This window comes from Heptranchias perlo, chromosome 37 (genome assembly GCF_035084215.1).
Source record: "Heptranchias perlo isolate sHepPer1 chromosome 37, sHepPer1.hap1, whole genome shotgun sequence".
NCBI classification, from domain to species: domain Eukaryota; kingdom Metazoa; phylum Chordata; class Chondrichthyes; order Hexanchiformes; family Hexanchidae; genus Heptranchias; species Heptranchias perlo.
In genome coordinates this window covers 17,335,819-17,362,665 of record NC_090361.1, presented here as the reverse complement: position 1 = coordinate 17,362,665, position 26,847 = coordinate 17,335,819, and the positions used below count along the sequence as shown (strand labels likewise).

The window sequence follows — 26,847 nt, the reverse complement described above, 5'->3', positions numbered from 1 at the left end:
ATATTGAATAGTTGCTTTGCCTCAGTATTTACCAGGGAGACTAACAATTTGGACATGACATTAGAAAATGAGATCAAAAAGCATGGCAAGACATTTAAGATAGAAAGGGGGATATAATTGATTGTGGACAAACTTAGAGGATAAGTTTGCATCCGTGCATATTAAAAGAAGCCAGGGAAGAGATAGCAAAGGCACTACAGAGGACTGGCAGACAAATGTGGTTCCTATATTTATGAGCAAATCCATGGAACTGTGGACCAGTTTGCTGAATGTTAGTGGTAGGAAAGATACTGGAATCTTTACTCAATTTAGAAAAAACATCTAGCAAGCAAGAATATAATGAAGACTAGACAGCATGGATTTCAAAATGTACGGTTGACCAACCTTATTGATTTCTTTGAAGAAATAACAGAGTAGACAAGGGTAATGCAGTGGATGGAATCTACATGGACTTTCAAAAGGCCTTTCGATAAGGTACTGCATGTTAGATTTATGACTAAGGCCAAAGCATGTGGAGTTGGGACAAGTAGAATGGATAGCAAGCTGGTTGCAGAACAGGAAACAGAGTAGGGGTTAAAGGTAGTTAGTCAGACTGGCCAAAGGTGGGAAGTGGTGTTCCACAGGGATCGGCGCTGGGGCCACTGTTGTTCACCATTTACATAAATGATTTGGACTTGGGATTTGGAAGCACTATATCAAAATTTGCCAACGACACCAAATTGGTGTGGTCTATTGTGAAACCTGTGCAAACGGACACCCGCAAAAAACGGACATTTATTGATGGTCCCAAATAACTTACATTGTAATAGATACAAGCTGCACATTGAAACCACGGACACTTGCAAATTAGGAACTACGGACAGCCGTTTGCAACTTAAAACATGGGACACGCAGGTCAGCGCAAGACGGCAGCAGGTGAAAGAAATGGCTTTTGTGGAATGGGAATCTCTCTAAACAGCATCCATAGCGGCAGAGAAAAGGCTCGATCTCAGGGATTGAATACTTGAGTGTTTCTCTGCTGCTGTGGATGCTGGGTGGGGAACTGCACCGGGCATTGGGTCCCCAACCATCCCGGGATAACCTGTAGTCTCCGGGAATGAGGCCTGGGTCTCCAGGGCACTGCTTCCAGCAGCCCTGGGATCATTGAATTTTTTATGGAGATTATTACCGTGCCGATCATCGCATTAAATTTCCCGCCACAGTGCGCCCCTGCTCCATGACGTCACCGGCAGCTGTTCATGAAGCCTCCAGCTTGGTGACGTCATCCGATCGTCGCCACGGAGAGCGAGGACCGGGAGGAGGCTGGAGAGTCGGGAAGCGTGGGTGTCAACATTCTGGAGAGGGTCTGAAATGGTTGGGGGCTCTGAAATCGAGGGCGGAAGAGATGGGGAATGGGAGCTCATGAGAGATCGGGGCTCAGGAAGAGATGGGCAGTGGGGAATAGGGTCTCGGAGAGCAGAGGAGAAAGGGAAGAGAAGGCGATTCGGGAAAGAGAAAGGGACTAGGAGTTGAGATTGAGGCGGAAGTGGGGAGGGAGAATGGGGTAGGGTGGGCACCAGCATTGTTTGCTGAGCCAGGAGGAGCAGCCAGTAAAGTGAGAGAACCGAGGAGGAAGTTACTTGAGCTGAGGGTTTCTGAGCTTGTTGGGCTGCTGGAGCCACTGCAGAGCACCACAGAGGCTGAAGGTTTCCTGGATCGTACGTTCCTAGAGGTGGTCACCTCGCAGCCGGAGAGTTGAGGATAGCAAGTGGGTGGCCATCCGAAATGGTGGGAAGAGGCAGGCAGTGCAGGAATCTTCTGGGTGTACGGCGTTCTCAAACCGATATTCAGCAATGAATACCAGTAAGGGTAACAGCACTACGAAGGTGGTGAGATGATGTGTTATCTCATTGAAACCTATAAGGTTCTGAGAGAGCTTGACAGGGTAGATGCTGAGAGGATGTTTCCCCTGGCTGCAGAGTCTCAGGATAAGGGTTCGGTCACTTACGACTGAGATGAGGAGGAATTTCTTCACTCAGAATGTTGTGAATCTTTGGAATTCTCTACCCCAGAGGGCTGTGGATGCTCAGTCGTTGAGTATATTCAAGACTGAGATGTAGATTTTTGGAGTCAAGGGATGTGGGGATCGGGCGGGAAAGTGGAGTTGAGGTTGAATATCAGCCATGATCTGATTGAATGGCGGAGTAGGCTCGCGGGGCTGTATGGCCTACTCCTGCTGCCATTTTTTATGTTCTTATTTAAAAGGCGTTCACAAACCACACCAGCTACCCACTGGTTTGTGGCTGCTGCTGGCCTTTCTCACTATCTAGTTTGGTTATGACTTGTGTTATCAGTATAAGTATGGTCAGTTTTTACTGGTAAGTGGAACCACAGGGAAACCGAGGCTGCACTTTTGCGTCCTTAAGAATTGAGCCTAATGAAAATAGCAAACCCTTCCCCCTCACCCAGACCCAGATCACCTGCTTTGCCCCTCCCCCATCTCCCCCGCTCATGGCTCCAGCCTGTCGCTCTTGCTCTGGGGAACCGGACTGTGGATGGGAATTCTTGCGATAGTTTTGCGAGATCAGGAACTGCTGCTCATAGCGTGCAGCGGAGTTCTGTCCCCCGGATCAGGAGCCATGTGTGTTGATGGGGTAAATCGGGGTGGGGGAGGGGCGGGCGAACGTTTCTACTGTAAACTGGGGGGGGGGGTCGGAGGAGAGGAATGGCTCCCTGAATTGAGAAGGGGGAATTAATGAATAATTTCAGAACAATTTAACTATCCGATTTAACGACAGAGCTTACCAATGAATGTCCACTACAGCCTGCGAGAAATGAGGCAAAAGTCCTGCAGGTTTTTTCCCCAGTCCCCCCTCAGTTTTCCACTGGCCCTGCTGACTGTTAAAACCTGCTCTGCAGCCATGTATATATCTTTTATTGCTCACACATAAGGAGGTTATACTAATCTGGTTGGCCAGACTGACGGTAACTTGAATCTGCAGTACTTACACGGTGTGCTAAAGGCTGAGATATTGTCCTGTTGTGGATTTTGTAGCATATATACATCCTGCTTTATGTTTATAACATTTAATTTTAGAATATTAGAGACTGCATGTCAAAATAGTTTTGTTCCTTTTTAAATATTCAATTCCAACATCAGATAATTTGTGCTTAAAAATGAAGGTTTAACTATAATTTGGGAGTTCACCTCGGGCACCTTGCTGAGGCCTGAGACATTTCTAAAGCTAGATATGAGGTATTTGGACAAATGTTCTAAAACCACTAAAGGCTGTTCTGATGGACTGAACTATTGAGCAAACTGGTAATTTAATATGTTTTGTGCCATGTCTGTAGTATAGTATTAGTCTGATTTCTGTAGTTACTGCCTATTTCTCATTGTGCTTTAGTCTATCTGTAATATATGAAATTTACTATGCATGTCGAGCACTCCTTGTATGAGCATCACCATTTCTGCCATGTCTCTAAGTGGCATCTCGATGGGATTTGTCCCATTTATAAAGCTCCCCGTCAGTCAGGCCTTCAGCTGCACACTTCTCACTGGAGCTATCATCAGATCCCCATACTTGTACCTACAGCATCACTAATGCACTGAGGAAAATTCGCTTCATCCTAACTTTCACAGGAGGCCCACTGGTTTGAACGTAAATATATTGAGGTCTGTACGATATTTGCATCATTCGAGGGATGCTGGATATACGGGACCTGCCTACCTGAAGTTCAGAGTGCACTTCATTGGAATTTGAGGGTAATTGTTGACCCGGCACCCCTCTGAATGGGGCAAGAGCATAGGAATGGGGTTCAAGTAGATAGCTCCAGTTGGAGAGCTGGAACATGCACAGGCTACTCTGTGCTGCAATGTCTATGATTGGAAGAATGTAAGGACTCTTACACCAGGTTATAGTCCAACAGTTTTATTTGAAAATCACAAGCTTTCGGAGGCTTTCTCCTTTGTCAGGTCACTCACCTGACGAAGGAGAAAGCCTCCGAAAGCTTGTGATTTTCAAATAAAATTGTTGAACTATAACCTGGTGTTGTAAGAGTCCTTACATTTGTCCACCCCAGTCCATCACCGGCATCTCCACATTATGATTGCAAGGGCAGAGCTTGTAAGAAACACGTGCTGTTTCTGGGGGACAGGGAAGTGCTGTGCAATTGAGTGCGAGAGAAAGCCATATCTTTGAAGGCCCGAATGTAAAACTTTAATGTATACCCAAATCTAAATTTTTATTCGATTAGGCAAGGGACTGATCAACAATAAGAATGCCTTTATTCAGCAAATGACTAGATATCTTACAAAGAAAATCTAGCAACTTCCAAATTGAGATACAGGACCAGATACTGTACTTGTAATATTTTGGTCTAATGTTAGTTAAATGTTGATATTTCTTGTTTTTCTATTTAATCTTCTCCCCTGCAGAGTTCTGGGCCATTTTGAGAAGCCTCTGTTTCTGGAGCTGTGTAAACACATGGTCTTCCAGCAGTTCCAGCAGGGGGAATATGTCTTCCGACTGGGACAAGCGGACAACAGCATCTACGTGGTACAGGATGGCAAGCTGGAGCTCAGCCTGATGGGAGCCGTAAGTTCGATCTGAATAAAGGCACAGACTAATAGGCTAAGAAATGTGTTCCTTTTAAGATTTCCGTCAATTCTTAATTAAATTGGTTTGCATTGTAGTCTATTTTAAATGCGCTCATTGATTCAATACAAATGAAATGTGTCAAACTGTATTCTACTGAATTGTGCCAATCCTACATATTATAAAATGTTTTTGGGATAGTTCCCTTCACCAATCTGCTTTTGATAACTGCTCCATTTATGTAGCCTCCGTCACTCTTGCATAAAGCTACCTCATTGTGGGCAAAGTGTGATTTTGGCCTGGTACTGGGTTGTGTCAAGTGCCATTGATGAACCAATGACTCGCCCTTGTGACAGGATGACCCTGTGGGCTTGGACTGCGATGTGAGGTCAGTATTCCCTGCTCATGGTCTCCAGTGCAAGGTCAGCCTGCTGATTCACCACCGGTTCCACTCAGCTCAAGCTCCCCTGGCCAACCCCATCCTGAGTGACTTTGTGTGCGACTAGTTATTTCTCCACCCCGTCTGCTGCGCTTGGATTTGCTACAGTGTGTCTCCTACCCCCACACGCCCACCAGTATTCACTGCATCCGTTTGTACAGGCATCAACATTTAAATATTTATTATTATTATTCTTGGGTTATGTGCGATGCTGACAAGGCCACATTTAGTAATCCTCCCTGATTGTTCACAGAACTTGTTGGTGGGCCGTCTAAATAGTGATTGTTTTTATACCTTACTAGGTCATGTCAGAGGATATTAAAAGTCAGCAGGGTAGTGTGGGATTGAACGTGTAGGCCTGAGTGGGTGGAGGCAGTCCCTTCCCTTTCCTGAAGGACATTAACGAACCAGTTGGGTTTTTACACCTTTCACGGTTTATTTTTGGTGCCAGACGACAAATTACCAGATTCACTAGTTCAGTTTCAGTTTGCCCTGGTGAGACCTGAACTCGTTAACCTCTGGGTTGCTAGTCCAACACTATAAACCACTGCACTACCACACCCTATACTGTATTGTAGTGAAACGTTGCAAAGACCCCTACCATTCTCTCCCGTCTAATCGCACTTTGGCCAAAGGCATATTTTTCACACCCAAAATACCATGACTGTAGCCACTCGACCTTGAGGACCTGATTGCCCGCACCAGGTCTGGACATACCAATATCAGTCTACACCTTGCATTACTCGGCCTTCTGTTTTCTGCTCTTTCATGGTAATCAGGCACTGCACCGTAGGTGTTGACCCATAGCCCTCAACAATCTCGTGTATCATGGCAAATCTATCTCCATGACTACGCTCTGTGATCCCCCTTGGACTGGTAGATGTTTGCTCTCTATTCCACATTGTTTAGTGCCCTGAGAATTGCCCCCCCCCCCCATTACTTGCCGGGCTCGCAGTGTCAGCTGATCACCCAGTTCGATAAATCACCCACCTTTTGACGGGTGTGGGATGTTTGCTTTCCCACCCACTCCTCTGTTGTGAGGGTGTGTAATGTTCGGCTGGCTCCGCTGTCTGACCCAGGAGCCTGGTCTCTTGGTCAGGGAACCACATCCGTGACTCCAGCAGGAGAACCTGTAGAAACTGATGAAGCCATGCACTTCATCAAAGGTCATTCTGTTCTCCTGTTCTAATTCTTGTTTCTATCCATCTTTCATTTCTATCGCCATTTCTCTAACTATAGTCGTAAGCTTTACCTAAAAGTTTAAAGGGCCAATCTTACAGATTCGCATTCCTGGAAAAGATCTCTGCAGGATTTTCCATCCATCAATTTCAAAGCTTTTGTGCCAATTCAGTAGAAAACACTAACAAACTTAATTTGATCTGGAGAGGATGTCATCAGATTATTCATAACACCCATTTTTCATTGAATTTTGCAGTAGTGAAATTGTTTGAATTGAAAACTGGGGGGAGGAGGCGAGGAGGCAAGGACCGGTGGGCTGGGGGCGGGGATGGGGTGTGGGCGAGGAGCGCGGGCGAGGACCGGTGGGCTGGGGGCGCGGATGGGGTGTGGGCGAGGAGCGCAGGCGAGGACCGGTGGGCTGGGGGCGGGGATCGGGTGTGGGCGAGGAGCGCAGGCGAGGACCGGTGGGCGGGGATCGGATGTGGGCGAGGAGAGCAGGCGAGGACCGGGGGCGGGAATGGGGTGTGGGCGAGGAGCGCGGGCGAGGACCGGGGGCGGGAATGGGGTGTGGGCGAGGAGCGCGGGCGAGGACCGGGGGCGGGAATGGGGTGTGGGCGAGGAGCGCGGGCGAGGACCTGGGGGCGGGGATCAGGTGTGGGCGAGGAGCGCGGGCGAGGACCACTGGAACTAGAGCATCAGATTGGATTGTGGCAGATTATGGAAAGATGAGGAGTGAGTTAGCTGAGGTGAGGTGGAAGGAGAATTTAATACGCAGGACTGTAGAGCAACAGTGGGATTTTTTTTTAAAAAAGAGAGAGATTGCAAAGGTACAGAATAAGTATATTTCACTGGGTGGAATAGCCCATTTCTGTTCTGGAACATCCTATGATTCTAATGGAGGTAGAAGAACAGATTGAGTCCATGAAAGATCATATAACACACTTCACTAATGGGGATTCTTTATCTTTGTAAAATATTCTTAGTTGCAATGCAGAACTGAAGGAAAGATTTTATCCAAAGGCCTGTCTTTCTGCACAGTATTCAGTGTTTTTAAAAAAAAAATTAGCCTTAAAATTTGAATAAGGGGTCACTTTCAGTCATAGAGTCATAGAGTTATACAGCACGGATAGAGGCCCTTCGGCCCATCGTGTCCGCGCCGGCCATCAGCCCTGTCTACTCTAATCCCATATTCCAGCATTTGGTCCGTAGCCTTGTATGCTATGGCATTTCAAGTGCTCATCCAAATGCTTCTTGAATGTTGTGAGGGTTCCTGCCTCCACAACCCTTTCAGACAGTGAGTTCCAGACTCCAACCACCCTCTGGGTGAAAAAGTTCTTTCTCAAATCCCCTCTAAACCTCCCGCCTTTTACCTTGAATCTATGTCCCCTTGTTATAGAACCCTCAACGAAGGGAAAAAGCTCCTTAGTATCCATCCTATCTGTGCCCCTCATAATTTTGTATACCTCAATCATGTCCCCCCTCAGCCTCCTCTGCTCCAAGGAAAACAAACCCAATCTTCCCAGTCTCTCTTCATAGCTGAAGCGCTCCAGCCCTGGTAACATCCTGGTGAATCTCCTCTGCACCCTCTCCAAAGCGATCACATCCTTCCTGTAGTGTGGCGACCAGAACTGCACACAGTACTCCAGCTGTGGCCTAACCAGTGTTTAATACAGCTCCATCACAACCTCCTTGCTCTTATATTCTATGCCTCGGCTAATAAAGGCAAGTATCCCATATGCCTTCTTTACCACCTTATCTACCTGTTCCGCCGCCTTCAGGGATCTGTGAACTTGCACACCAAGATCCCTCTGACCCTCTGTCTTGCCTAGGGTCCTCCCATTCATTGTGTATTCCCTTGCCTTGTTAGTCCCTCCAAAGTGCATCACCTCGCACTTTTCCGGGTTAAATTCCATTTGCCACTGTTCCGCCCATCTGACCAACCCATCTATATCGTCCTGCAGACTGAGGCTATCCTCCTCGCTATTTACCACCCTACCAATCTTTGTATCATCAGCGAACTTACTGATCATACCTTTTACATTCATATCCAAGTCATTAATGTAGACCACAAACAGCAAGGGACCCAGCACCGATCCCTGTGGTACCCCACTGGCCACAGGCTTCCAGTCACAAAAACAACCTTCGACCATCACCCTCTGCCTTCTGCCACTAAGCCAGTTTTGTATCCAAAGTGCCAAGGCACCCTGGATTCCATGGGCTCGTACCTTCTTGACCAGTCTCCTGTGGGGGACTTTATCGAAGGCCTTACTGAAATCCATGTATACCACATCCACTGCGTTACCCTCATCCACACGCCTAGTCACCCCCTCAAAAAATTCAATCAAATTAGTCAGACATGATCTTCCCTTGACAAAGCCATGTTGACTATCCCTGATTAATCCTTGCTTCTCCAAGTGGAGACTAATTTTGTCCTTCAGAATTTTTTCCAATAATTTTCCTACCACTGATGTTAGGCTCACTGGCCTGTAGTTCCCCGGTTTTTCCCTACTCCCCTTCTTGAATAATGGTACTACATTAGCGGTTCTCCAGTCCTCTGGCACATCCCCTGTGGCCAGAGAGGTTCTGAATATATGTGTTAGAGCCCCCGCAATCTCCTCCTTTGCCTCACACAGTAGCCTGGGATACATTTCGTCCGGGCCTGTGGATTTATCCATTTTTAGGCCTGCTAAAACCGCCAATACCTCCTCCCGCTCGATGTTAATATGTTCGAGTATATCACAGTCCCCCTGCCGTATTTCTATGTCTACATCGTCCTTCTCCATAGTGAAAACAGATGCAAAAAATTCATTTAGAACCCCTCCTACATCTGCTGGCTCCACACACAGATTGTCATTTTTGTCCCTAATGGGCCCTATTTTTTCCCTAGTCATCCTCTTACCCTTAATATACTTATAAAACATCTTAGGATTTTCCTTTATTTTGCTCGCCAGTGTTATTTCCTGCTTAGAAATCCTGCGGGTCCATTCGAAGTATGTTAGTCTCCTCCAAATTATGGCATTTTGGTAAAGTTCTGTGACGTTAAGGGTGGTGACACGATACTAAAGGTGATTCACCTTATAGGTGTTTGTAGACGTTTGCTGTGGTTTGGGATCTGACTGTGGGAATAGAGTCGGAGCCTCCATTCCCACTATTCTGTGGTGAATGAGGTTGCTGTAAACATGCTCGTTTCGATACCACAACTGCATTTGTGTTCTTCCTGCAGGAAGGAAAGGAGAGTGTTGTTAAGGAAGTCTTCCCCGGCGATAGTGTGCACAGTTTGCTCAGCATTCTTGACGTTATTACCGTAAGTGATCGCTTTTCAACATGTTTTCAGATTTGTTAAAATGGAGTGCGTGGTCCAACGGTCAGTTATTTAGACCAGGAACATCCCAGGCCCGATTCTTGGTATCTAGTGACCTAACTGGTTTCAGTCAGAGCAGAAATCTGTGTTGGGGAGGGGTGGTTGATTTCTACAGTTTCCTCAGTTGTCCCGGACTAGAAAGCGAAGAAATTGCTTCAGGCTTCCTGCTCCTGATCACTGTCTGATAACTCTTGCTGGAACTGTACGTGCCAGGTGGGGACAGGATCAGGCTTATCTGATAGGCCACAAGCCGTGTGTGTGTGTGTGTGTGTGTGTGTGTGTGTGTGTGTGTGTGTGTGTGTGTGTGTGTGTGGACTGAGTGCGTGTGTAATTGTACTTCAGAGCAAGTTGCTTCCATGAGGAAAGAAAATAAGGAAAAAAAAATCTTAAAATACCTTTTTCTCTTGTGCAGGTTAAAGGAAAACAGAGAGAGATGTCTGTTAAGATTGTTAATGAGAGATTATGGGGTTGAGTTTCTGCCGGTAATATCAGTGCAATCTGGGGGGGAATCGGCTAAACCAGCGCAAAAGATCGGGGAATTTTAAATGTGAGTGAGTTGCGCCCAAAACCACTTACTCACGTGTTTTACACGATCTTTTACGCTGGTTCAAGATTCAATTGGCCCGAATCAGGCTCCGCCCACAAACTGGCCACGCCCCCAGGTCAAGATTGCGAGATTCTGCCGATTATACTGTTTCGGGAAGGCTCCTCAATCTGAGCTCATTTTCTGAGGTGCACAGGCACGAGAGGCTCATTTTAAAAATTTTCCATATCAAAAAATGTTTAATTTGCTTAAAGTGGCTAGTGTACACCAATGAAACTGTTAAATGGTTCAGTATAGTTTTCGTCATTTTCAGTGATTTGAAATCAGGTTACTCACAGGTGGAGGACTGGGCACCCTTATTAAAAATGCTTATTTTTGGTGAGAAACCCATTTTCAGCTGTATTATTAAAACTGCACCAGGTTACCACTCTTAAATACATCAAGGAAAACTTTTTAATGGAAAGAAATAATTATGTTCTATTACGCTGCCCGATTGCACTGGCTCATGGAAGATTTTATGTTTGTGGTTATGAATTTTAGTGGAAACTTGAAGTGTAATCTAATCAGCGCAATTCCCCGATTGTTCCCAAAATCTGCCCCCATATATTAGCAGCAGAATTTATTGAGCTCCAAATGTTTTGGGCAGTTATACACAGCACTGTTACAGGGTCACTTGCTCTGGCAAGTCTATAAAGCTGCTTCAGGGAACTTTTAGCAACATTTATGCAGATCATTATTCTGATATGTAAGAATATTCAGAATTTGTGCAAGCTACTTACAAGCATTAGTGTGCGTTTTATTAACTAATGTCTATTTCTAAAAATAAGCCCTTAAACTCGGCAAATGCAGCATCATCCAGTGAAATCCATCTATGGATAGCTACCTGGCAAAACGATTGTGGCTGAAATCTGTGTTCAGATACGTCTTCACTCCCCGGTAGTACATATGCTCAGGTTTGGGTTGAAGATTGGCTTGACTTGCAGAGGCTTATTCTCTGTGGAAGGACCGTGCGTCGGGTCAAGGTAATAATTCTGGCTGCTTTCTAATTGTTCCAGGGTCACCAGCGGCCATACAAAACAGTGTCAGCTCGAGCTGCAGAAGTATCGACAGTACTTTGCTTGCCAGTGGAGGCTTTTCAGACAATTTTCGAGAAGTATCCTGAAAGTCTGGTTAGAGTGGTGCAGGTGAGAGCATTTGCTGAACAGACCCCAAACATGCACACACACATGCGTGTATGTGTACATATGTACACACACCCTCACTAAACATAGTATACTTCAAAAGGTGAGGCCAGTGCCTGCTGTGTAAGAATAGACAGCATATGTTTCATACTCGTCTAGAAAACTGGGTACAAACTCTTTAATCAGCCCTGAACTTTAATATTACTGTCAAGGCATCAAGGGGTATGAGGAGAGAGCGGGAATATGGTATTGAGATAGAGGTTCAGCCATGATCATATTGAATGGCGGAGCAGGCTCGAAGTCTGAATGGCCTACTCCTGCTCCTATTTTCTATTGTTTCTATGTTAAGTCCATACTCTGGTTGTTCACATCTAGGGAATTCAAAACTTCACCAAATCAAAGCCAAGTATTCTGAGCCATTACAACAATTTACATTTATAAAGGGCATTTAATGTAATAAACTATCCCAAATTGCGGTACAGAGGTGAAACCGGGCACTGAGCAGTGGTGGGAGAATGAGGGGCGATGATCAAAGCTTTTGGGGGCAGGGGAGGTGGGGTGGGGAAGGAGAGAGGTAACGAGACGGAGGGGTTTAGAGAGTGGGTTGCAGAGTGTGGCGATGAGACAGGTGATGGCACTGCCAACAGAAGGTGGAACAGAGAGAGGAGGGGCTGCAGGATAGGGAGCCAACGGAGATTTGGTGTGACTGGGATGTGATGACAGGGAATGCAGGGTGGGACGTGAGCAGTAGAGTTTTGGGTGAGTTGTAGTTTAAATAATGTTGATGCTGGAGAAGATGATAATGGAAGACCATTTCAGCAATAATGGTGCATAAAATCATATGCTGTACAGTGGAGGAGGCCATTTCAGCAATAATGGGGGATAAAATTACATGCTGTGCAGTGGAGGAGGCCATTTCACTTTTGTTGACAATGTGTCTCTCTAGTTTACTAAACTGAATATGTTGAATTCAAATTTCTCAACCAGATTAGAAACGTGCCCTTCCTTTCATAACTGACTTGTGGAAATGTTAGTTACATATAGGGGATAATTTTAACCTAACTGGCCGGGCAGGAATCCCACGGGATCGAGTGGAATGCTGGTTTCACACCCCGCCCAATATTACAATCCACTGACTTTAATAGAGAGCAAAATCAGGTGCAGTGTAAAACCAGCATTGCCCCCGATCTCGTCAGTTTCCAGATGTCGGGATAGGTTAAAGTTGCCCCCTATGGTTTTGGCATTACACTTACAGTTTAGTGACTCCTGGGACCTGCGCAGTATTTTCTTGCTTAATCACAAAGAAAGAGCCTGTTGGCAACAGCTGTGGTACCACCTGTGGCCTAATAAGGCAGTGATGCTGTGTCTTTGACTCTCGCCTTAACATGAGGAAGCAAGAGGGCAGCACAGGCGAGCTCGAAGGCATTTGAGTGAATGACCTGGCATTGATCCACATCTGTGATGGTTTCAGCAAGATGGACACACCACACAGCTGCCCAATCACACCCATTTAGTTTCTTAATGTGTGGCGGAGCACCAACCCAGCACGAATGTACACATAAATTTGCTCCTTTTCAGTCTGCGGCAGTTAATTGCACTGAAGGTGGACTGATGCTATTTTAATGTTTTCATCTCTACCAGATCATCATGGTGCGGCTGCAGAGAGTGACGTTCGTGGCTTTGCATAACTACCTGGGCTTGACCAATGAGCTCTTCATTCAGGTGACTGTTCTCCTATCACTCTCTGTCGTCAGAAGCCTATAGCTACACGCCTGGAATTTCTGCAAGGTTGCATTTAATCAAGGTCTTCCTTATTTGGCAAAATGGATTAATATTGAACACGACAAAGATGCGCCACCCTAACCCACTCCGTGCATTGTGATCAACATTAACGTTTAGGTGAAAGTAAAGCTTGAAACATAAAGTGGGACCTAAGCTTGAACTTTTCTGTAGACTGAAGGAGGCTGATGGCTGGGGTGGGGTGGGGGGGTTGCTGGCGGTGGCGAGCGATGGGTGGGCTCGTGTTGGGGTGGGGGTGCTGTCGGCGGGTGACTGGGGGTGGCAAGTGACGGGGGCGGAGGCGGTCGATTGGGGTGCTGTCGGTGGGCGAGACCATAGCCGGCAGCTGAAACTACTGCTGTTTTTTACTCAGCAATACTGAGAATCTACAGGAAAACTGAACTGGATACCCAGTTTTGGGAGGTGTGACTCACTAGAACTTCAACGAGCTGCGCTTATACAGGGGGAGGAGATGGCTTCCCCATCTCAATTCCCTCTTGAAAAAGTGCAGAGTCAAAGCTTCACCCACAGCATGGCTTTATGAAGGGGAAGTCATGTCTGACAAATTTGCTTGAGTTCTTTGAAGATATAATGTACAGGGTGGATAAAGGGGAACCAGTGGACATAGTGTATTTAGACTTCCAGAAGGCATTCGACAAGGTGCCACATAAAAGATTATTACTTAAGATAAAAAATCACGGGATTGGGGGTAATATTCTGGCATGGGTGGAGGATTGGTTATCGAACAGGAAGCAGAGAGTTGGGATAAATGGTTCATTTTCGGACTGGCAACCAGTAACCAGTGGTGTTCCACAGGGGTCGGTGCTGGGTCCCCAACTCTTTACAATCTATATTAACGATTTGGAGGAGGGGACCGAGTGCAACATATCAAAATTTGCAGATGATACAAAGATGGGAGGGAAAGTAGAGAGTGAGGAGGACATAAAAAACCTGCAAGGGGATATAGACAGGCTGGGTGAGTGGGCGGAGATTTGGCAGATGCAATATAATATTGGAAAATGTGAGGTTATGCACTTTGGCAGGAAAAATCAGAGAGCAAGTTATTTTCTTAATGGCGAGAGACTGGAAAGTACTGCAGTACAAAGGGATCTGGGGGTCCTAGTGCAAGAAAATCAAAAAGTTGGTATGCAGGTGCAGCAGGTGATCAAGAAGGCCAACGGAATGTTGGCTTTTATTGCTAGGGGGATAGAATATAAAAACAGGGAGGTATTGCTGCAGTTATATAAGGTATTGGTGAGACCGCACCTGGAATACTGCATACAGTTTTGGTCTCCATACTTAAGAAAAGACATACTTGCTCTCGAGGCAGTACAAAGAAGGTTCACTCGGTTAATCCCGGGGATGAGGGGGCGGACATATGAGGAGAGGTTGAGTAGATTGGGACTCTACTCATTGGAGTTCAGAAGAATGAGAGGCGATCTTATTGAAACATATAAGATTGTGAAGGGGCTTGATCGGGTGGATGCGGTAAGGATGTTCCCAAAGATGGGTGAAACTAGAACTAGGGGGCATAATCTTAGAATAAGGGGCTGCTCTTTCAAAACTGAGATGAGGAGAAACTTCTTCACTCAGAGGGTGGTAGGTCTGTGGAATTTGCTGCCCCAGGAAGCTGTGGAAGCTACATCATTAGATAAATTTAAAACAGAAATAGACAGTTTTCTAGAAGTAAAGGGAATTAGGGGTTATGGGGAGCGGGCAGGAAATTGGACATGAAGCTGAGTTCGGATCGGTCAATGCCCTGTGGGTGGCGGAGAGGGCCCAGGGGCTGTGTGGCCGGGTCCTGCTCCAACTTCTTGTGTTCTTTAGATTTGTGGTTGGGATCAGATCAGCCATGATCTTATTGAATGGCGGAGCAGGCTCGAGGGGCCGATTGGCCTACTCCTGCTCCAATTTCTTATGTTCTTATGTTCACAGGGAATGGGAAAGTCCAGAGTTGCCTCTCTGGGCTGATGAGGCGCAGCACTAGCACTAGTTTGGGGGGGAAGGAGAAGGTCACTCCCCTATCCCCGGGGGGTGGGGGAGAAAGGGTCGCTCCCCTATCCCTGTTTGGGGGAGGGGAGGGAGGTTGCTCCTTTATCCCCGGAGAGGGGTGGGATGCCGGGGGGTCGCTCCCCTATCCCTGGGGGGGGGGGGGGAGTTTCACACCTCTATCCCCAGGGTGGGGGGGGGGTGGTGGGAGTTTCACACCTCTATCCCCGGGGGGGGGGGGGGGTGGTGGGGAGTGTCACACCCCTATCCAGAGGGGAGGGGGTGGGATGGAGAGGTCACTCCTCTATCTCAGGGTGGGGGAAGAGCTCGCTCCCTTATCCCTGGGGAAAGTTAAGTCACTTGACGTTTCCCTTTTCCCTTGAATGTTTCCCCACCCACCACACTCCAGCCATCAGTATTCCATCCCATTTAAACAAAATATGTTCCTCTTGTATGGAGAACAGTCCTTATAATCCAACTGGAGGAGCGCGGGCAGTGAGAGATTGCTGTGTAAATTGAGTTGGCATCAGTGGGTGTGAATGAATCTAGTGATGCTTTTTAAAAGGTTATCAGTGCTCAGCTCGCCCATGAAGTGTGTGTGTAAATGAGTATTTTCGGAAGTGAATTATAATAGATGGGTTTACACAGAAAATGGTTTGAGATGTTCAAATTCAACATTGTCGAGTGAATAAGCTTAAATGTTAACTTGCCTTTGCTCAGGTTCCGTGTTAACAACCTGTATAATAGAATCCCCTCCAATTTAATGCGTTTAATAACTGGTACAACAATAGTCCACCAAAATACGGATTATGAGATAATGGCCTGATCAAACACCTCACATCTTAGTGGTTTTTCAACATCTCCTTCCCATTTCCTCTTCCTTTCCCCTCTAATGTCTCTCTGTGCCATGTATTCTTGGCGTCTGACCTACTCTCTAACTGCCCGTTTGGAGACACACGACGGTGATCCAGGCTGAATCTCCATTCTGGGGAAGCATCTTTCTGCCGTTGGGCTGTTTTCCGCATCAGTAGCTGGCTGTGTGTGGAAGTCACTGGCACAGCCCATTAGTGATGCAGTGCATGTGTGTCCAGCCCCAAACATCTCTCGATTGGAGTACGATTGTATCCTGGAATGGCTGGATGAACAGATCCATGGATGGCAGTACTAATTTAATAACTTCATGGCAGAACCAGGAAACAGCTCCCTGTTCATGTAAAGGGCTTGGCAACACTAATATTTCTTGACAGTAAACATGCCCTGTGTTTCCTAATAGGAGAGCCAGCCTTCGCGCCTAGTTTCCCAGCCGAACTGCACCTCACGGACCAGCCCCGTGCGACACAGGCGAGTCACTAGCATGTCAGCTGCTGATGAGCAGAAGGAAACTGCTGGGAAGTCAAATCTTGATGCAGGTGGGTGGCCTGCAATTTGTTGGTTCTTGTTATGTTATAGTAATTTAGCAATGTATTTATCATCGCTATTATACTTTTGTGCCTGTTTGCATCACCTGACTTGTCAACTTTTTCCCATTATAATTTCCTTTGTCCACATTTAATATGGGATTTGCCTTTATGTAATTAGTGTGACAAATTTACAGTCTGTCCACTAGATGGCTTTGTGCCTAGTCTGCGATCGTGCTGGAACAGTCCCTCTCTGGAATTGTTTAGATCCTCTGAGAGCATTCTTAGTTTTCGCTCCGATTGCTGTCGGCTACTATTTAACTTTGTTAAATGTTTTTACTTTGTAACTACAAGTTCCTAATTGAAGAAAGTTGCGAGTGTTTGGTGAATCTCGGACATTTCCACTGCCCCAGTGCACTCTTTCTCCATCAGCCCCTCGCAACGCCTGCAGCTACTCGCAGGCCTCCGCGAGCAGGCGTGACTGTCCTTTGCTCGGTGTTGGGGGAGAGGGAGGGGGGTTTATCAGCTCCCCTCGTGCGACCTGCTCTCACTGCTCGACGAATTGAAGTGCTGAAGATACGAGCGGAGGGGAATCGGAGAACAAATGGACTGTGGGGCGCTGGGTTAGAGTTAGTGTTGAGAGGACAGATCAGAGCCTTGTCAGACCCCCAAATGTATTAGCGTGACTAGGGGGCACGGGGGGAATCGGAGGACAAATGGGCTGGAGCACCAGGCGGGATGACCCGATCGAAAGGATAGATCAGGGCCATGCTGGGCCTCTGACAATATTGGCGTGAGTAGGGGATGTTGGAATCGGAGAACGACGGAGAGAAGTAGTCCCCAGCACAGGGGTAGATACTTATTATACAAGGCATTTACTCAGTATGGGATTATGGCAGTTAATCCTAATGAATATCTATTGAAATACAAGCCCACAGTCTAAGCATAACTTCCAGACATCCTTCCAGGATCTCGGCGTCTTAAATACCAGCACGGAACATAAAACCTACATCTCAAATGCATGTTTAGTAACTTCATTCCATTGGTGTGGAGATCTATACTTTCACCCTTGACTGAATTCAAATCTACGAGATAATGAGGGATTTTATTTCATCGCAAGGCATTATAACTCGGTCAAAACTTCACCACTTCTGGGCATTATAGAATTAGTCCCTTATACCACTGTTAATACTCTGTTTCCCATAAAAATGGGTCTGTGCTGATTAGTGTTTGGTTTTATTTTTTAACCCTGGCATTAGCGCGTTACTGCTTAAGAAAAAAGGAAACAGTTGAAAATTGAAAAAGCAAGGAACGATTATACCATTCTATGGGATAGGTGTTCCATAATGTGCTCATTATATTTAGTATTGCTGGCTATCAGCTGCCTTCCAGCCAGCCCACCCTCTCTTTTCCCCCCCCCCCCCCCCACCTCTCAACGTGGCCTCTTGCCCCAATGGTGGGACTCACATGATGCCCTGCAGCTGTCATCTGTTCTGCTCTCAATTTGCAGGCTCGCCCCCCTCCCCCCTCCCCCCCCAATTGCCTGCAGTCGCCCTGGCGACCCTGCTCCTGCTTCCCTGGGCCTTGTGCCGTCAGTGTTCAGTTTCCCAACCCGGCTTGTGGCTGGTGAGGAGATGTTGGGAAGGGGATGGCGAGAATGGGATGGCCAGGCAGGACTCCCAGATCCCAGCGCCTGGTAAATCTATAGCTATCGTACCATTTACCCAATTTACACAACACCTGATTATATAATCATATACATTGTGGGTCCAGAATGTGTACAGTTTTATAGATGCTTTCTCTAATATATAATCATAAAAGGTTCTCAATTAAAAGAGGGATTCTCTGTTTTAAATTGACGGTTTGTCCAATATATACTGATAGTAATACTGTTTCTATAATACAGGGTTTTCAAATATATTTGTATCCAAGTTATCTAATATGTAAATATACTTATAGGGCTTTCCTTGCTATATATTGATGTACAGATTGTCTAAAACATATGATATAGGGATTGCCTGATATATAATGGTATAGAATTGTCTAATATATATTGGCATAATGTTGCTGTGATACAGGGAGTGTCACTGCTCCTGTGCTATTCCAGCCCTGCCATTCACCTCCCGCCTGCCGTACACCCACTGAAGCTTTTCCTCCAGTCATCCTGCATCTTTGTGCTATTTTGCATGCTTGCTCCAGACTCATTGAGCCTAGCCCACTCTCGCTTCTAATCTCTTTCTCCTCCACCCCCACCCCCAGCTGAGGGAAGAGAATACTGTAATAAGATATTTTATTTCATTCTCAGAAGGTGATCTATTTAATTTTTATTAGTTTTTTTGGTGTTGAGGCTAAGTATTGTCACATCCTGACCTGCATCTGAGCCCTGCTCCCATTGCCGCCCCTATCAGTTAGTCGTGACCCCCCACCCCACTCACCTTTAACCACCTGGTCCGATTATCTCCTCCGTCTCCTCACCTTTATCCGACTCTTCGCAGCCCATGAGGAACGAGAAGAATTAGTGAGGAGATTCACTGGAAGGGATGTACTTTCCCCATTGCACTTTATTAGCAACTTTAAAAAAAAAACTATTCTGACTACCCATGAGGAATGCCATAGTAGATCAACATACAAAATATATGTATGAGAGCATTCGAATAGTCGAGTCTGGAGGTATCAAAAGCATGGATGAGGGTTTCAATAGAAGATAGACTGAGACAGGAGTGGAGGCAGGCGCTATTATGGAGGTGGAAGTAGGCGGTCTTTGAGAGGGAGCATATGGGGTCGGAAGATCATCTCGGACAAATAGGATGCCGAGGTTGCGAAGAGTCTGGTTCAGCCTGTGACGGTGGCCAGGGAGAGGGATGGAATTGGCGGCTAGGGAGCGGCGTTTGTGGTGGGGGCCGAAGAAAATGGCTTCAGTTAAAGTGGTGGAAATTTCTGCTCTTCCAGTACTGGATGCTGGACAAGCAGCTTGATAACACAGAGGCAGTGGAGGGCTCGAGAGAGGTGGTGGTGGTGAGGTAGAGCTGGGTGCTGTCAGCGTACACATGGAATGTGATGTCGTGTTTTCGGATGATGTCGCTGAGGGGCAGCATGAAGATGAGAAATAGGATCTTTGGGGGAGCTCCAGAGGTACTGGTGGGGGAGCAGGAAGAGAAGCCATTGCAGGTGATTCTCTGGCTACGACTGGATAGATAAGAATGGAACCAGGCGAGCGCAGTCCAACCTAGCTGGATGAAGGAGCAGAGGCGTTGGAGGAGGATGGTGTGGTCAACCATGATAAAGGCTGCAGGCAGGTTGAGAAGGATGAGGAGGGAGGGATAGTTTACCATCGTCACAGTCACATAGAGTGTCATATCATCATCGAATCTTACAGCACAGAAGGAGGCCATTCGGCCCATTGTGACTGTGCCGGCTCTTTGAAAGAGCTATCCAATTTGTCCCATTCCCCTGCTCTTTCCCCATAGCCCTGTGATTTTCTCCCCTTCAAGTATTTATCCAATTCCCTTTTGAAAGTTACTATTGAATCTGCATCCACCGCCCTTTCAGGCAGTGAATTCCAGGTCATAACAACTGAGTAAAAAAAAATTCTCCTCATCTCACCTCTGGCTCTTTTTCCCATTTACCTTAAATCTGTGTCCTCTGGTTACCGACCCTTCTGCCACTGGAAACAGTTTCTTCCTATTTACTCTGTCATGATTTTGAACACCTCGTTTAAATCTCCCCTTAACCTTCTCTGTTCTAAGGAGAACAACCCCAGCTTCTCCAGTCTCTCCACATAACAGAAGTCCCTCATCCCTGGCACCATTCTAGTAAATCTCTTCTGCACCCTCTCCAAGGCCTTAACATCCTTCCTAAAATGTGGTGCCCAGAATTGAACACAATACTCCAGCTGAGGCCTAACCAGTGTTTTATAAAGGTTTAACATAACTTCCTTGCTTTTGTACTCCATGTCTCTATTAATAAACCCAAGGATTCAGTAGGCTTTTTTAACAGCCTTTTCAGCCTGTCCGGACATCTTCAAAGATTTGTGTGTGTGAACCCCCAGGGCGCCCTGTTCCTCCATTCTATTTAAAATTATACCATTTAGTTTATTTTGCCTCTCCTCATTCTTCCTTCCGAAATGTATCACTTCACACTTCTCTGTGTTAAATTTCATCTGCCCATTTCAACAATTCATTTCACCCTTTGATAAGGGCCGTTTCAGTGCTGTGGCAGGTGTGAAAACCTGACTGGAGGGGTTCAAACATGGAGTTGCGGGAAGGTTGGGCATGGATTTGGGCGGCGACAACACTTTCAAGGACTTTGGAGAGGAAAGGGAGGTTGAAGATGGGGGCGGTAGTTTGCAAGGATTTTTTGAGGAGGGGGACAGTACCAGAGGAGATGGAACCATTTACATTATCAGCTAACATGGGGGTCAGGAAGGGAAATTGGGTGGTCAGCAGATTATTGGGAATAGGGTCAATGGAGCAGGAGTTGGGTCTTATGGACAAGATGAGCTCAAAGAGGGCAGGAGGGGAGATAGGAGAGAAACTAGAGAAAGATGTGAGTTCAGGGCTAGGGCAGGGGGAACCATGGAAGTTTTGTTTGGTGAGTTAGGGGAAGGGAGGAATGTGGCAGAGGCAGCTAAACAGATGGTCTCAATCTTAGTGACACTGTATCGTGAATGTGCTTTGCTGTAATGGTGCACCCCATGTGTCGTTTGCTGAAAAGGATGCCACACAGCACCAGAGGCACTTTAAATAAATACTGCCTTAAGGAAACTCTATCGTTCCTACTAGTTGTTTAGTAAACATTGCAGCTGAAGTACAGAAGCAGTAATGTTAAACAGAGGAAATTATCATTCTCGTTTACAAAATATTGTAACCTTTTCACTGAATGCTGAGGAGACTTTGTGTGAACAGTACATTTATAGCATGATTTCCTTTTTGTACAATTTGCAAAGCCTGCTATTATTACACTCTAAGTCTAGGAGCTCAGTGGGAGAATTGTAAACCCCTCTCATTCGACGTTGGAAACATTTCAGATGTAATTACTGCTTTAAAAATCTACCATTGCAGTTATAAAACATGTTTAGATTTTCATTTGTAAAAGCTTTGTCACTGAGTAAATATTCGCAAAACAACAGAGCGACCGTTCACGCGCGGCGGCCGTTCACGCGCGGCGGCCGCTCACGCGTTGATTTCCATCCCTCACCATCCACATCCCCCTATCCACATTCCACCCCACTTCCCTCTGCAACCGCCCTTGCAAAAAAATCTTCGTCATTTGCAGCTACACCTGAGAACTCCCAAGTGACTAGCATTTGGCCCTCCATTTGCCAACATATCTCTGTTGTTGATTTGCTGAACCACACCTTTGATGCCTTTCTTCTCAGCAAAACTGTCTCTGTCTCCCATCCCAGTCCTTGCCCTTGGTGCAGGCCTAACCTTCGCTCCCTCGAGACCAAGGGGGTGCTGACTTATGTGTATCTTGTGAATCCTCGATTTTCATCACCCCATTGCCGGCCTTGCTTTCAACTATCTAGGCCCTAGCTCTGGAATTGCCTCCCTAAACCTCTCTACCTCTCTCCCTCCTTCTTTAAAATGCTCCTAAAAACCCATCTCTTTTACCTGTCCTAATCTCCTTGTTTGGCTCGGTGTCAAAATTTGTTTGATCGCTCCTGTGAAGCGCCTTTGGACGTTTTACTACGTTAAAGGTACGATGTAAATGCAGGTTGTTGTATCTGACGTACTGCGTCGCAGCCCTCATTGTCTGGAAGCCACTATGCAGGGTGCTGACTATTCTCTCCCAGACTGTCACCAGAGCTACAGTCTGAGCTTCCGTGGAGCTAGGGGCACCAACTGGTCCTTGGCCTCCTCTTGGCTGGAGATCTGCAGGATCCAGTGAAGCTGCTGCTCGCTCTCCTGGCGCCATCAATCAAGACAAAGCATCTGTCGTATTTCCACACAGGAGAGCTGTGGACCCGAGAGTCACACCTGTCGGTTGCTGCACGTCCTTGGAGATTGGCGCCTGAGCCTGTACATCAGTGTGATGCTCTGCGAGCACCCTTCGTTTCCGGAGAGTGCTGATGAGTTCTGGGTCCCACGACTCTGAAGCTGGTGCAGCCTACTCCTCATCTACCGCTGGGAAGGTGCCACCTCCTCACTGACTAATTGCCAGTGGGCAGAAATATCTGAGCTAGTGCCTGGGTGAGGAAGCAAGTGCTTCAGGGGGTGAGTTGGAAGGGTTGGGCCAGAGTAACAGGGCAGGAGAAACACGTGAGTGGGTTGCAGACGGCCACCATCTCCCTGTTGATCATCCTCCTCGGTGTCATGATCAACGAGCCAAGAGTTGCATCTTCCTCCTCCGCCTCTTCCTCCTCCTCCTCCTGTGTCTTCCGTTGCTGTGGTGGATCTGCAGGAGAGGAGGGCATCATCCCCTTGGGATTAAGGAGACAGAGAAGGGGGTGGAAGGTTATGTCTGTGTGGAGCTTCCCGGGGATGCCGTGTAAGTGTTCAGCCACTAGCTTGGCAGTCTGTTGCCGACCTCGACATCTCCAACAGCAAGGGCATTGTGGCTGCCCACGAGTGCCATGGCCTTCTCCTTGATGGGCATGAGGTGTTGTAAGGATGGGATGCCCCCTCTGCTGGGCTGCCTTTGGAGGGTGTTGTGTGCAAATTTCTCCTTCAAGAAAGATAGAGTAAGTGAGAGGAAGGCTAGCAGTTGAGTGTGTGTCAAGTGGTGTGGGAGAGCTGAAGTAAGAGATGTTGGGGGTATTAGTCTGCTGAGGTGGAGGAAGGAGTTTTAGGGTTGAGCATGTAACTAATTGTTGGCGGAGTTGGGTAGCCATAGTGCAAGATCCCAAGTTTGAACCGCCCTTTACCAGAGTGCATTGTCAAGGGTTAGTTGTGTGAGTGTTGCTTTAAGAGGGTGAAGAGTGGGCAAGGAAAGGAAGGGAGAATGGTCAGTGTGTTATTTTGCCAGCCCTACTTGAACTTCCTGTGGCACTGGTGGGCAGTCCTGGGAGTGAGGGTTGGCACACAATGCCAGTGGCACCTCTCCTGGCAGGCTTGCTAGCAGGGACATCCAGGAGTTTGTCTCATAGTTTGCCTCCTCATGGAGGGCTTGTGGGTCTGAGTCATGCACGTTACATAGAATTACATACAATGTACAGCAGGAAAACAGGCCATTCGGCCCAACCGATCCAGGCCAGTGTTTATGCTTCACACGAGCCACCTTCCTCATTTCTTCATCTCACCCTATCAGCGTATCCTTCTATTCCTTTCTCCCTCGTGTGTTTATCCAGCTTCCCCTTAAATGCATCTATAGCTGGCTCAATTACCCCTTGTGGTAGCGAGTTCCACATTCTAACCACTCTCTGGGTAAAGAAGTTTCTCCTGAATTCCCTATTGGATTTATTAGTGACCATCTTATATTTATGGCCCCCTAGTTCTGGTCTCCCCCACAAGTGGAAACATCTTCTGTGTGTACCCTATCAAACCCTTTCATAATCTTGAAGTCCTCTATCAGTCACTCCTCAGTCTTTTTTCTAGAGAAAAGACCCCTAGCGTGCTCAATCTTTCCTGATAGGTATAACCTCTCAGTTTTGGTATCATCCTAGTAAATCTTTTTTGCACCTTCTCCAGTGCCCCTCTATCCTTTTTATAATATGGAGACCAGAACTGTTCACAGTACTCCAAGTTCATCTCTAGAGGGATAGAATTGAAAAGCAGGGATGTTATGTTAAACTTGTATAGCATGGAAAAGCTGAGAAGTTATGTTATAGAAACATAAGAACAGGATGAGGCCATTTAGCCCCTCAAGCCTGTTCCGCCATTCATTTAGATCATGGCTGATCTGTGCCCTAACTCCATATACCCGCCTTAGCCCCATATCCCTTAATACCCTTGGTTAACAAAAATCTATCAATCTCAGATTTAAAAGTAACAATTGAGCTATCATCAACTGCTGTTTGCGGAAGAGAGTTCCAAACTTCTACCACCCTTTGTGTGTAGAAGTGTTTCCTAACGTCACTCCTGAAAGTCCTGGCACTATTTTTTAGGCTATGTATGTCCCCTAGTCCTAGACTCCCCAACCAGTGGAAATAGGGTAGATGGAGAGAAGCTATCAGTTCCCCTTAATATGTTGAAAACTTTGATCTAACTACCCTTTAATCTTCTAAATTCCAGGGAATACAACCCTAATTTGGGTAATCTTGCCTCATAATTTAACTCTTGGAGTCCAGAACTGAACACAGTACTCCAGGTGTGGTCTAACCAAGGCTCTGTATAGCTGTAGCATAACTTCTACCCCCTTATATTCTAGGCCTCTAGATATAAACACCAGCATTCCATTAACCTTTTTGATTATTTTCTGTACCTATCCATGATATTTTAATTATCTATGTACATGGACCCCCAAGCCCCTTTGGACCTCCACTGTTTTGAGCTTTTCACCATTTAGGAAGTACTCTGATCTATCCTTTTTAGGTCCAAAGTGGATGACCTTACACTTGCCTACATTGAAATCCATTTGCCAAAGTTTTGCCCATTCACCTTAATCTATTAATATCTCTCTGTAATTTTATGCTTCCATCTACACTGCTAACGATGCTGCCTATCTTTGTGTCATCGGCAAATTTGGATATGTGGCTCTCTCGCCCATTATCTAAGTCGTTAATAAATACAGTGAATAGCTGAGGCCCCAACACAGATCCCTGTGAGACACCATTAGTCACATCCTGCCAATTTGAGTACCTGCCTATTATCCCGACTCTCCTACTGTTATGTTAAACTTGTCCTTCCAAGGTTCTATACATGTTTAACATAACTTCCCTGCTTTTGAATTCTATCCCTCTAGAGATGAACCTCAGTACTTTGTTTGCTTTTTTTTAATGGCCTTATTAACCTGTGTCACTACTTTTAAGTGATTTGTGTGTCTGTACCCCTAGATCCCTTTGCTGCTCTACCCCATTTAGACTCTTATTATCCAAGCAGTATGTGGCCTCCTTATTCCTACCAAAATGCACCACCTCACACTTATTGATATTGAAATTACACGCCCATTCTGCAAGTTTATTAATGTCGTCTTGCATTTTGACGCATTCTTCCTTTTGTATTAACTATACTCCCCAATTTGGTGGTGTCCTCAAATTTTGAAATTGTACTCTGTTTCCTGAATCAAAATCATTAACGTAAATTGTGATCAACAGTGGTCCCAGCACCGATCCTGTGGAACACCACTTCCCACCTTTTGCCAGTTTGGGTAACGACCTTTAACCCCCGCTCTCTGCTTTCTGTTTTCTAGCCAGCTTGCTATCCATTCTGCTACTTGTTCCCTGACTCCACATGCTCTGACCTTAGTAATGCATCTACTATGAGGTATCTTATCGAAGGCCTTTTGAAAATCCAAACCTGTTCCATCTTGTTCGGCTGTTTGTCCCAGCTATTCCTGCTGCAGATGTCCTTAAAAAGTATGAGAAAAAGTTTGAGACTTGCAGTGAAGTTCTCAGAGTTGAGGGAGTCGAGCACTGCTCCTTCTTCACCTGGTTGTTCCCCAACCTGCTGCTGAACGGTCTTTGTAAAGGCTGTGCCCCAGTTTCCATGCACCACAGCAGCTTGCACCCATTTTACACAAGGTTTACACCAATCACTACTCCAATGGATATGCAAATGAGCTGATCCAGGAACCCCTGGTGGTGGGTGCCCCCGGGCGGTACTTTGGCCTAACAGCTGCACTACTTGCTGAGTGGACATTCTCCCCCTTTGTTTCTGGAGCCAAGCTTGGAAAGTTCAGGCCCATTCTCCCATCCTAATAATCGAAAGTCCAGAGTTACAGAAGTTCGAGGTCCAAAATGTTTCTGACAGTGAGACTCGATTGTAAAAATTCTCTCGAGCAGGGCCTTCGATTGAATGGCTCTGAGGCTCCATGAGGCCCCCCCCCCAAGCCTTGGCAACTCAGCCCTGGAAACCCAGGCAAGGGAGTCTGATTTGTGCTTGTACTTCTGGCTAGTTTGTCCTGTTTGAATTTCATTGCCCTGGGATTTATGCATCACTGTTGCCTCATTGGTGGATAAATCCCAAATCAGAACACAAAGATGATTTAATATCAGCAACTTTTAATTAATCGGCACATGGTTACTTCATATGTGCTCCTTGAGGCTCCATCGGTCACATCTGTGCGGCCCATAAGGATAAAACCTCAGACACACCTGCTCGAGGGAATGGTCCATGTTGTGTGTGTCTGATGTCTGCCCTCCGAGGACTTGAAACTGTTAAAGGCTGGTGCAGTGGTGGTGATCTGCCTCTAGACGTCACTGGTGCATTACTTTAAACGGGAAGGATTGAATCTGATTCCTGCACTAGTCCTTTCCTCTTCAGGTTCCTCAAATCCAAAATCGAGCACGAGTCTTAATAGATT

General features: G+C 46.4%; 1 protein-coding gene across 9 annotated transcripts in view; it reads left to right on the top strand.

Annotated features, from left to right (window-relative positions):
• pnpla7a (patatin-like phospholipase domain containing 7a) overlaps positions 1-26,847 on the top strand; it is an 81,688-nt gene that overhangs the window by 44,934 nt on the left and 9,907 nt on the right. For all 9 annotated transcript variants that reach the window (XM_067972860.1, XM_067972864.1, XM_067972862.1 and 6 more), the window contains 5 exons: positions 4,418-4,577; positions 9,419-9,499; positions 11,156-11,284; positions 12,923-13,003; positions 16,323-16,458. In XM_067972860.1, the coding sequence (XP_067828961.1) occupies positions 4,418-4,577; positions 9,419-9,499; positions 11,156-11,284; positions 12,923-13,003; positions 16,323-16,458 (587 nt within the window). The remainder of the gene's footprint in view (positions 1-4,417; positions 4,578-9,418; positions 9,500-11,155; positions 11,285-12,922; positions 13,004-16,322; positions 16,459-26,847) is intronic.